The 12759-nt window shown below is 37.8% G+C and overlaps 1 protein-coding gene across 2 annotated transcripts; it reads right to left on the reverse strand.

Annotated features, from left to right (window-relative positions):
* Positions 1 to 8834: 8834 nt before the first annotated feature.
* LOC134217875 (uncharacterized) lies at positions 8835 to 11347 on the reverse strand. Of its 2 annotated transcripts, none has more exons than XM_062696705.1 (2): positions 9624 to 11347; positions 8835 to 9275 (listed from the first exon to the last, which is right to left on the reverse strand). In XM_062696705.1, the coding sequence occupies exons 1-2, from the start codon at positions 10995 to 10997 to the stop codon at positions 9063 to 9065; spliced, it is 1587 nt and encodes a 528-aa protein (XP_062552689.1). In that variant the 5' UTR covers positions 10998 to 11347; the 3' UTR covers positions 8835 to 9062. The 2 variants fall into 2 exon arrangements, with proteins under 2 accessions (XP_062552689.1, XP_062552688.1); XM_062696704.1 differs by having other exon boundaries at positions 8835 to 9311; positions 9624 to 11344.
* Between the last annotated feature and the right edge of the window lie 1412 nt (positions 11348 to 12759).

A 12759-nucleotide genomic window follows, 5' to 3' on the forward strand; every position in this document is an offset into this window, starting at 1 on the left:
CCCTAGCATAAATGTAAAAGATTCCAATCGTGATTTTTTTTTTAGATTTTGTTAGATTCGTTATATCTTGATAACTTTTGAATTTGAAGACGAGCCCGACGGTCCTGCATTATAAGCAGGAGGTCGAGTGTTCAATCCCAGGTTCGTTGTAACTGAATTTTCATAATTTTTGTTTCGTTTTCTACCAAAACGATCCGTACTGATGTTTCTTCCGCACGAAAAATTCCAAAAACTTCCTAAACCTATAGCAAATCTGCATCTTTCTTAAGTAGGTGTTCAGCTAATCCAGTGATCGTAATTTTCACTCATTCTCACGAGAAGAGAATGCTCATTTACGCAGATTTTTGCCTAGAAATCATTTTTCGGGGAAAAAACAGGTGTTATGAGTGATAGATAACCATGTTTTGCTCACTTCCAGTGGCGCAAAAGCTTAATTTTCTCGCAGGACTACTCATAGTTTTGAGTAGACCTGCTTTTGACTGATATTTAGTAAAATTTCCTTGGGATAAAAAGAGAGGGCAAAAGTTAGCGTGCACGATATTCGTTTCTTTTCTGAGTTCGTTATGAGAGAGTGGTCAGTGTAAGATGGTTTCCGCCACAAATTACGGAAAAAAAATTCTCCCTCGACCCAAAAACGCTTAATTTCGTCTCATCGAAGTTGCAACTAAAACTATGAAAGTCACTATTTGGTCACTTTTTCTGCAACTGAAAGTCACTATTTGGTCCCTTTTTTCGTCAACTTTGGTCACTAAAGTCACTATTTTGAGCGGCATTGGTCGCTACCAGCCCTGAAACTGAACAAATGTCTGTCAGTCCGCGTGTGTGTGCAAACGAAAACTGAAAAACATTAGCCACTTTTTCATATAGTAATTCTTAACCGGTTTTCTCGCAACAAGTCCCAAGTAATTATTAAGCCGTTAAAATCGACTTTATTTCGGTTCTATAGTCGCATTAAAAACCTGGTCAACAGCTCTAATAAGATTTAAATTATGCATCAGTGCTGCTCAAAAGCCGCTTTTGGTGAATTATTTGGCTGATATAGTGCTTCCCCTACCTATTTTTCCACGCCAATTCGCGACTACGAAGGTAAATTCTTCACGCACAGTCTGACAGTTCCTTATGGGATTTTACTGTAGAGAGACAAGAAAGGGTGATCGGCGACCATGTTTCACGCAGAGAGAATAGGAAGAGAGGCGAAGAGTGTGAAGCCGAAAAAACCTTATCGAACTGTCAAACTGGGATCCTATCGAACAAAATAAACAGAATCGTATGTTTGCTGATTTGGTGAAAGGAAGTATTGTAATCGGTGCAATCATATTTAGGGGGAAACTTTCTAAGATTAAAACAAACAAGATTTTTAAAATAAATATGAGTTTTTGTGATGAATAAAGTTTTTTTCGTATTCTCGCAAACATTTACAGTGCCATTGATCGACTATCGTGCTTGATCATTCGCGCCTTGTATGGTTCATGTATTTTAATTCTGAAGAGTACAAATCTGTTAATAATCTTTGAACGGATATCGTGACATGTTTCAAATGAATAAAAATTTAACGATTGCATCAAAATAGTTAAATTGGACTCAATGTTATGGTTGCTGTGCTCGAACTTTCCAATGTTTTCGCGGAAAATTCTTTCAAGCGCCACAAAGAACATATAAACTGGTTCAGTAACGTAAATCAATGAGTCACCAGTATAGTCCTTCAAGATCGAGTATTTTATATACGGTTTCAAAAATGGATATTCACTAATACATGGCATAAAACAATCTTCGCAAACCTTATAATTCTTAGCAACGCTCTCTAGTATGTATCCTGCAATATGGTATATTTGATTTTTTTTCCGAGTTGTCGAATGTTTCGTCATCAATAATTTCGTTGAGAAAGTCAATGTCAAATTGTGCGTTATTATTTGTATCGGATGTTTGGTTTTATGTAAATTATTCGTAAATAAACTTCCGGAACTACGAGAGAAAATTAGTAGATTCCTGGTATGCTTCCCTGTTATGGAGAGAAAGCGCCAAGGCTGACCGACAAGATGACATAAGTTTAAACCACCGCCAGACGTTTTGAATAAAGAAAGCCGTGGTTAGGAATTCCTTTCTTCTGGTTTCAGCACTCATGAATCGTAAGGCAGCAGCAACATCGTGATTTACCAATTTGTAAAAATTGACAACTTTCATTGCATCAAGGCGATATCCATTTAAAAAATCTACCTCTTTCCTGGTTAGTCGAGAAGCCATCTTCAAGTGCTTACCTTTCTCAAATTCGACCAATTGTTGCAAATGAAAAATATCAACAACATCCGATGTTAGACCGTTTTCTCTCACGACATATGCTGAAAGATAAATGAATCGATTCTTCACCCATCCTTGGACGCAGCTCTTGAAGACATGCACAGCGTATGGAATTAGCTCGAAGCTCCGTTCATCACTAAGAGGATGCTCCAAAGGAGGACTGCTTAGAACTTGATGCCTCGAATGATTCAACCCGAAATCATTCCACATTCGAACATTGTTGGGACCGCAATCAGTCGTTGCAAAATGAACTTTCAATCCAATCTGTTCTGCTCTACTAATGATGTCAATCATTGTGGCTTTTATGAAACTCTCTGGTATTGAGTTTCCGGTGAAGTAATACGCGACTATTTGCTTCCATCGACTTGAAACGCCCACCAGCATGAATACAAGCGCATGCGTGGCTTTTCCACTCTGACCGGGAATGGTGATATCACCAAAGTATTTCTTGTTGTTGCAACAATAGGTCTTACTCGGGTCTATCGACATTTCGTCCGCAACTATGCCACAATCTCGCTCGGTAGATGACATACAGTTCACCTTCGGTTCCATCAAGGTGAACACCTCACCTAATACTCCACTATCGAAATGAAGATTTTTCAAATAATCCTGTTGGGAGCGAACCGAAGGAATTGGGAAGTGCTTTTCGTCACGAAGAAAATTGTAGCCTCTTGATCCACATGCGAAGCGATATTAAAAACTGTCCGTTATTAGTTCAATCAAAGGTAATTGCCTATTTCCGGGGATTAAACCACCCGACTTGGACGTTAATTTACAATGTTATGAAAACTCATATGTGAATATGTACGTTATGTGGAAGATATTGATTTGGAAAATGTATTGGAGGTAACCACTTTCCCTTCTATGGGACTCGAACCCATGACCCTACAGTACGCTAGACTGGTGCTTTAACCAACTAAGCTACGAAGGACCTCCGTCGGCCTTCGCAACCTAGCGGCTACTGAACGAGCTCGAGATTCCCAAATTCCCCTTCTGTAATAAGGGATAAAAAGCTTTCGGTTTATTGATACAGTATCACAATGGTTTCTTTTAATTAATTAAGAGCTTGTACGTGAATAGCGTAACAAAATTGAGGGTGTAACGGGGTGTGTCATTTGGTAACTCTCCATACTACAAAAAATAGGTTACCATACAAAAATGTTACGGAGTGGTGGGAAATTACAAATCTTTGGTGTTGTGTAGGATCCTTTGGGGTCGTCCGTTAATAAGTCACGTGAAACTGAGTTTTTTTCGAATAAATCTCTCTTTTCCACGCAATATAACCATGCCACTTATAAAAGTAAATGTAACTAACAGTTCACTGATGAACACGGTTTCCTTCTACAATGTCACGAACCGTCAAACTTGTTTGTGGATGCCAAGTATGATTATTTTTTTTTTTTCAATAGTTCGTTTATTTGAAAGGTTCATTTGACGTGAAGCGTTACGGAGCCACAGTTATGTTTTTAATACAAGTTTTATCTTGATTCTTAAACATATTTTTAGCTTTGAGGAACCGAAAGACTCGTGTTTTTTTCTCCATTTAATTTGATGATTTTTAATATTTTAGTTAATTTTCCTTTCGTTCGCACTCACTAGTTCGGCATTTTTTATTCTTTGACCAAGATCGTCGCAGCCGAGTACGTCAGCGCTCAAAGAAGATGACGTGAACATACGTCAATTTAGTCGATATATTTCATCTTATGAACTTTAACAGAGATTTTCACAGTCAATATCGGTTTTAAGAGTGTTGGTCACCGGTAGTCGAAAATATAATGAATAGCGTCAGGCAAAACCGTTCACCAAACCAATGCAAGAATAAGGGCCTATCGAAAAAGGTTAACAAAGAGTTGCTGAGTGATAAATTGAAAAAAAAAATTCCATTTTATGTTAATCGAGATGAACCAGCATTGGGCTAAAAATCTCGTTAATAAAGACATATTATATCAGGCATCCTAATGAACTTCACTTTGACCTGAATGAATATACAATAATAAGACAATTATTTTACACCAGGATATAAACACTATTTTCAAAATTGAGTATTTATTTTCTGAGTAGTGTTGATGATAGTGTAAAGATTGAAAATGTAGTTAAAAGTAGTGCACTCAGGGCACGATGCATACGTTCTTGTGATAAACATTGGTTGAGACATGACACGCACTCCAATCTTTTCGGAAACAAATAAAAATTTGAAAACAGACAGCGTTCCAATAGAACGTAGAATAAAAAACGACAGAAATATTCCTCTTCAACATTGTTGAGCTTCTGGGCCATCATCACCTTTCAAAATGGTTAACGTAAAAAAAGGCAATATAGAACTTTTCAGTGTAAAAAAACTTTCTTCTAGGGGGATCGATCGTCTGACCACGTACTTAAAAACCGATCCGGGTCATACTTGGGTGTGACTAATATAAAAATAGGAAAACCTATTACCATTTAATTTGCTTCTAAAACTGAATATGTGATACGAATGGAATTGATTCAGTTCTATATTTGTGCCGGTTAGTCCCTCAAACTTTAATAACTGAAACTCCAGATCGTAACCACCAACTCGAACTACATTCAACGATAGATAATGTGATAATATTCTGTGTCGAATATAATATGTCGCATCGAAATCGGCTAAAATTACGTATTCTATCAACGATAAACACGTTTGCGTAACGCGACATCATTTGTAGGAGACTGTTTGTCGATCAGCGTAACGCGGCGGTGTTCATATCAATTCAGTTATTTTCATTATAATTTCCGTTTTTCCTGCGATTTTAATTCACAGCCTCATTTCTGTTGATGTATACGAGAAATGCTTAGAATAAATCGAGACTCCAAACCGTATACCAGAGCAGAAAAACGCAATTGCATTTCAAAATGCGAAAAAGTGCAATTCAGCGATGGTGTCGCGTTACGAAACGCAGCGCGCTATATTTATCATATTCAAAACGAAAAATCTCAAAATATCACATACCTTGTGATAAGAAAATTATTTTGAGCAATCCCATTGAATTCCACCACTTAATTGTATCTTGACAGATACGTATTTCGACCTCAAAGTCGAGTCAAGTACGAGACACTGAAGACGGCCTTACTGTTGAGGTCGAAATACGTATCTGTCAAGATACAATTAAGTGGTGGAATTCAGTGGGATTGTATAAACTCGTCTTATGACAGGGGACATATCTTGTAAACCGTCTAAGACGAATTAAGTACTGTCCATTTAATTCCACCAGTTAATTTTCGTTATCTTTGCAGATACGTATTTCGACCACAACTGTGTGGTCGTCTTCAGTGTCTTGTACTTGACTCGACTCAATTCAATTGACCTTTGCCGTCAAAAATTGTAAGGTACCCCGGGGCAAGTGAAAATACGGGGTAAGTGGGTACTATGGCTGCCGATTAATCGGTGAACGTTTTTAATGATAACAATGTTCTAGAAAGATGAAGCAGAACTATCAACGAATTCACCTGACACAAAAATATTTGGAATCAAAAACATTTACGGCACCATACTAATGGTATTGTTCAATCATGACTTTGAACTACCGGCAAAATCTATTACTTTTATTTTAATTCAATGGATTTACAACAAAATAGTCATTTATAAATTCATCATTGATGTGGAAAGTGAGTATTTTGAGCAATTAAATAATTGTGTGACATCGAAAACGATTTAAATGTTTTGATTAAAGCCAAAATCGGCAATTTTCATTTGTCCTTGAGTTTAAACATACATGGGGCAAGTGGGACATATTTGAACAACATTTTCGATAGAGCCATTTGACCTATTTTTAGATTGTTATCTATTTATTTATCATCAGACTAAGGCCGGAGTGGCCTGTGCTGCACATAAAAGACTTCTCCATTCAGCTCGGTTCATGGCTGCACTTCGCCAACCACGCAGTCTGCGGAGGGTCCGCAAGTCGTCCTCCGCCTGATCGATCCACCTTGCCCGCTGTGCACCTCGCCTTCTTGTTCCCGTCGGATCGTTGTCGAGAACCATTTTCACCGGATTACTGTCCGACATTCTGGCTACGTGCCCGGCCCACCGCAGTCTTCCGATTTTCGCGGTGTGAACGATGGATGGTTCTCCCAACAGCTGATGCAATTCGTGGTTCATTCGCCTCCTCCACGTACCGTCCGCCATCTGCACCCCACCATAGATGGTACGCAACACTTTCCTTTCGAAAACTTCCAGTGCGCGTTGGTACTCCACGAGCATCGCCCAGGTCTCGTGTCCGTAGAGAACTACCGGTCTTATAAGCGTTTTGTAGATAGTCAGTTTGGTACGGCGGCGAACTCTATTCGATCGGAGCGTCTTGCGGAGTCCAAAGTACGTACGATTTCCAGCCACTATGCGTCTCCGAATTTCTATGCTGGTATCGTTATCGGCGGTCACCAGTGAGCCCAAGTACACGAATTCTTCAACCACCTCGATTTCGTCACCACCTATAGAAACTGGTGGTGGGTGGCTCACATTCACCTCTCTTGAGTCTCTTCCTATCATGTACTTCGTCTTCGACGTGTTGATAACTGGTCCAATCCGTTTAGCTTTGCTTTCCAGCAGACATATTGGTACTATGAATGGGGTGCCAATAAATTGGTCTAGCGAAGCTAAATATTTAGGACTTCTGCTAGATCAAAAATTAACCTTCAAAAAGAAGGCATTCAAGTCAAATGTAACAAATATATTAGGTGACTATATCTACTTATAAACAGAAAATCAACACTTTGTCATAAGATCAAATTTTTGATTTACAAACAAATTTTATGACCCGCCATGTTGTATGCTGTTGCCAATATCGACTAGTTGCAATATCAGAAAGAAGGCACTTCAGAGGATTCAAAATAAAATTTTGAAAATGATTGTGAAGTTGCCTCCGCGGTATCGTACCAATGAACTTCATAGAGTTTCTAATATTGAGACATTGCAACAAATGTCCAATAACATCATTTCCAATTTTAGACAAAAATCGTTGCAATCTTCTATTGCAACGATTAGCTCCTTGTACCCTTAGTATAAATTAGGTTAAGTTTACAAATTTGTAATTCCAACCAGAGGAAAAATCCTAACTGCCAGAGGCAATTGAAATGTTAAAAAACTGAATCTATTTCCCTAAAGTGCAATTTTGAACTCTCTTATGTGCTTTTCTCGTTTAATGTTTAATACACGAGAAGGGCACCGTCACCGCCAGGGCACAGTGTTTTATTTCGTCATTTTCACGATCGAAATACAAAAACTCGAAAAGTGTGGATTTTGGATATAGGGTTTATTCACAGAAGTTTCAAGATATTAAGGAGCGCATCTTTCGATAGAAACAGTTTGATGATCAATCCCCCTAAAATTGAGTTGAGAAAATTATTTTTCCACCAGAATGAGATAGACACGTAGTGTCTTTCGTAAAGTTGTAGCAAATGTTAATACGAGCAACTTTGCTGAACATCCCGAGTTTCTATCTCTTATATATAACAAACTTAAGTCGTTTTGTGTAAAAACCCAATAAAAATCTTATTTTTCATTCTAACTCTTTCCAATGATTTTTCCCATTTTCCGTCTCTTCTACAAAGTTGTTAAACAAGCAAAATTACATGTTTTTGCTGAACATTGTAACTTTCCATCTCACATACAACAAAAGTTATCTTTAAATTATACATATTTTTAGAGGTATTTCAAGTTGTGATTACTCCCTTAATTGCAAAAAGTCGCAAATTTCTTCACGATATGCTGAAAATCGCTTATTTCATTTTTCTACTAACATTGAAAACTTCTGTCGACAAGAGTCTTCTCGAATGCTGTGTTAAAAACTTGTAAACCTATGAAAAATCATAATATTTGAATAACTTTTGTTTCATAAGAGATAGAAAGTTACATCGTTCAGCAAAAACATGTAATTTTGATTGTTTAATAACTTTGTAAAAGATACGGAAAATGGGAAAAATCATTGGAAAGAGTTAGAATGAAAAATAAGATTTTTATTGGGTTTTTACATAAAACGTCTTAAGTTTGTTATATATAAGAGATAGAAACTCAGGATGTTCAGCAAAGTTGCTCGTATTAACATTTGCTATAACTTTACGGAAGACACTACGTGTCTATCTCATTCTGGTGGAAAAATAATTTTCTCAACTCACTTTTAAGGGGGATTGATCATCAAACTGTTTTTATCGAAAGATGCGCTCCTAAATATCTTGAAACTTCTGTGAATAAACCCTATATCCATAATCAACCCTTTTCGAGTTTTTGTATTTCGATCGTGAAAATGACGAAATAAAACACTGTAAGCAGGGGGATTATTCTATTTTTTTTTTAAATCAAATTATATTTCAGTTAGGTATTTGGGAAAGCATAAATTGTAAAACTATGCCGAAGACTTGGCCATGCGACCCCCTTGTGCACCCCTTAAAAATTCAAATCGGTGGTATCGGTGGTAATTTCAATCAAAATGGAATATAAATATTTTCCTGTGAATCAAACTGCTTTGAGTTGTTTGTTTTTGAGGTTGACTTCGGAAACTAATGAATGATTATTAAAACACAATAACTTAGTTCAGAGACTTCTCGGTTTTATTCACAAATCACCACATATATTTAACGAATTTAATTGTGCTTTTTATAGTTAGTCGAAGAATTCCTCAAGTTCCTTTGACAGTAGACCGCCCTAGAACGAGATTACTTAAAACTAGTTTACATTTAATTTATTTCGTAATATGACGAAAGAACGAAGCTGTTTGCAATGCACGATGAATTCATGTTGGATCCTTATAGCGGGTTTATTTTCTATTCGCTGGTCCGCAACTCGAATCAGATAGACCATCGTCATCCCCAGCTGTATTGAACCAGATGGACCCGTTTTGCAATCGTCCTCTAAGTTCCTCCCGGTTGTTTGTCAATAAAGGAAAAAGTACCTCCTTACGATCACTCAATTGCACCTGCCTGACCTCTAACACATGCAAGTTTTTGAGAAGCACCATTCGGAATGTTTCCTGAATACTGAGCAAACATTTCGAGAGGGTGAGATGCTAAAACATGAGAATAAATTTGTAATGGCGTTACCGACTGGATTTGCTTCACATATTCAAATTTTGGCTTTCTCAGCCTGTTGAAATAGGAACGATTATTCGCATGCGTTTCCGGACGTTTTGGCCGATTGGTTTTGGCCTTTGAGAAAGGCCATCTTCTCAAAGGCCAAAACCAATCGGCCGAAACGTCGGGAACGTATACAAATAATCGTTATTGATTCAACAGACTGAGAAAGCCAAAATTTGAACATGAGAATAAATATGCTAGGTATAATAAAAATAAAAATGTGTGCCATAAATAAGTGAACTTACTGTCAAATTTCCTGAACTGGCGATGATTTCCAGGATCTCTAGAGAGACAGTCATATTGATGAGATTCAGTTGTGGCACTCCCAAAGCGTTTCGGGGACACACTGAATCCACTCTAGTGTTAGAGCCACCAGATTTGAACAGAGTAAGGGTACGGATATTTGAATAGAACTGATTCAAAAACGGATTCAAGTACAAATCTACAGACTCAGCTAGATCAAGCGAATCTACATTCACGAAAAGTTCTACTTTTTTTGATGAGAGAAGATTCACGCTAGGGAGCAGCTTCACATTTAACGATATTGTCTGCAGAGATGGATAGCTCATTTCTAGAATGTCGTCGTCTTCCTTTAGTTTTACGTTAACGAGTTTGAAGGTGATTAATTGGTCAAAGAGTGATGTATTTCCAGCGCAGCTCAAGTACATATTGTTCAGTTCGAGCTGTTTCAGTCGTGGTAGCGATTCAGACAAGCGGTACAGATTGATGCTTGAAGAAGCGGTGTCTCCCATTATAATTAGCTGTAGACCTTCCAGATCCGAGCAACTATTGATTGCATTCGTTGTTTCTACAAACAGTGTCTCCAATAGTCTTTTATCGAACTTAACTGACAATGTAAGCCACTTCAGTTTGGTCAATGCGTGTAAAAAATGTACATCTTGAACAGTATAGTGTATGCGTAAAACAAGTGTAGTTAGATGTTCGAAAGATGCTTTGTAAAGATTCTCAAATTTTTTCTTATATAAAGTGCATTCTAATGTTTCCAGAGAATGACAGTCAGGCAGTTCAAGATCAAATATACTATCGATACTGTCGCTAATAGACACTAATTTTAGACGAGGGGCAAACACGGTTATGGCCCTGTTTCTTTTCCCTGTATGAATCTCACTCCAGTGCAAGCATCTTGCTGCGGTCAACTGTATCTCGTATTGCATCTTTCGGCCGGTTATATGGTTGTCGTTTTGCAAAAATCGATGATCTAGCAAAATGTGCACTTCATCCAGATTGTTCACCCAAGTTTTAAAATCACCCAGCAGAAAAAACATGGACCAAATGTTATCGATCGAAGTCCTGTTAATTTTTAACCTCCGAAGGTTGAATTTTTCGGCGCAAACATCTATTATGAGCAAAAGTTCGCCAAACGAGGGAACCATGGATAGCAGAAGATTGGAGTATCTACGTCGAATCCCTTCCAGCTTGGTGAGAATGTTGGGCTGGTCCAACTGGAGTGCAAGCCAGCCTTTCTGGGTTATGAATGCGTCTGTCGCACTGTACCATTCACGGCAAACCAAACTGGCACTAAGGAGGTCATCCAGCGTGAGGTGTTCGAATATTAACTGCACTATTTTTAGTGGCAAGCTACCGAAATTGAAGGACATACTGTTTGCGTTCTGTAAGCCACACTATCTATCACACAAAACTTGCAGTAAGGAGTGTCTTTTGCTGAATAATTTGTTCTGGAAGGCAACATAATGACGTGGCGTATAATCGAATCATTTCAATCGTTCACATATACCTGCATCGATGAGGCAGTAGAGTAGATTTATCAAGAATGGCGGTTTGAATTTTTACTTGGAACGATCAGTGCTGCCACTAAGAAAATAACTCAAGAAAAATATTAACATGAAAATTTATAACATGGCACGGTATAGGTAATAACATTTAAAATGTCTTTAAAACGATAGTTTTTCTTTAATCGAACGGTATTTGGTCTGCAGGGTGAGTAAACCGAGAATCTTGGAAGGGTTGAAAATGTGGAAGGGTTCAGAATTTTAAAACACATCACATTATAGGCATGTTATCTCGTTTTCTATATTTTGCTCTAAAGCAAGTACTACTTTAGAGCAAAATATAGAAAACGGGATAACATGCCTATAATGTGATGTGTTTTAAAATTCTGAACTTTTCCACATCATATAGGGGGAAAGACGGCTTTGGCAGGTTTTGTTCTATTATTGTAAGGGGTTTTTTTTTCGACCAAATTTTATGAAATATGGCCACAATATTCTTTGATATGCAAAGAATGTTTAGGCCAAATTTGAGCATAGTCAGTCATAAAAAAAAACCCCTGTCAATAATAGAACAAAACCTGCCAAAGCCGTCATTCCCCCTATTTTATTTTATAACAAAAAATAAAGTTCAACTCCTATCACAGCTTGTAAAATTTCCATTAATATATACTTTTTCTGTCGGTGACAGCTGGCGGACTCCTCCTATGCCGTTAAGCCGGCTCTATAAACAGTGTGGGTGGGTGGTTCATGCGCTGTTCAGGACATTTGTGTATGTGAATCTTAACTTCATTCTTCAGCTGTACCGGCTGTACCTTAATATTTGTAAACGAACTCAGTTTGTACATATCTGAAAACTGTAATGAATTCAATGCATAACAAATTCAATTAATGAGGCAAAACCCGACATCGGAGGATCATTTATTTAGTTGTATAAGGTTCACTAATTGGCAAATAGCTAATTTCAGAAGCTGAATTTGAAAATGTGATGTATGGTGGACTTGTGGCACTATGTTTTTGCCTTATCCCGTAACACGGTAGATCACTTTGACGTAGTGTGTTGCGGTGTAAGATCTACCAAACAGATCCCTAGCTTAATCCATTTTTCTAGCTAGGGCTAGGGCAATAAGTTGTGGTAATTAAGGATTTATCGTATTTAGTCCCCGCTACCAACAGCAGTCTCAGAAATAAAACATAATGTTACCTTGCAGACAGTTGAAAGACTCGAATTCCTCTTGTTTGAGGCTAGACTGTATGCAGCGGAAACAACTTTTCAAGCAATTAGTTAAAAAACCTCGGTACCCGGTCCTAGGCTAAACTGACTGCTGGAAAAATCGAGTTAGGGGTTTAAATACGTACTAACTCTTCATGAACTGGTGAAAATGGTAGTGAGAGGAACATACGGAAGTTCTTATTACTGAACAAATTCTCTTGCTTGAAATGGTCTTGTAGACAGAGCTAAATCCCGGGTTTTCATTATTTACTGGTGATATTCTAGAAGCAAGACAAGGATGTGGCTAGGGCTCCGATGCATGGCCAAAAACAGTATCACTGTTCTGTTTTCTCAAGAAAGGATTGATTTCCTATTGATAAGAGGCGCGCCTTCAATGGGATTGCTCTCTGTGAAGGGTCT

The sequence above is a fragment of the Armigeres subalbatus genome, chromosome 2 (assembly GCF_024139115.2).
Source record: "Armigeres subalbatus isolate Guangzhou_Male chromosome 2, GZ_Asu_2, whole genome shotgun sequence".
Taxonomy (NCBI): Eukaryota; Metazoa; Arthropoda; class Insecta; order Diptera; family Culicidae; genus Armigeres; species Armigeres subalbatus.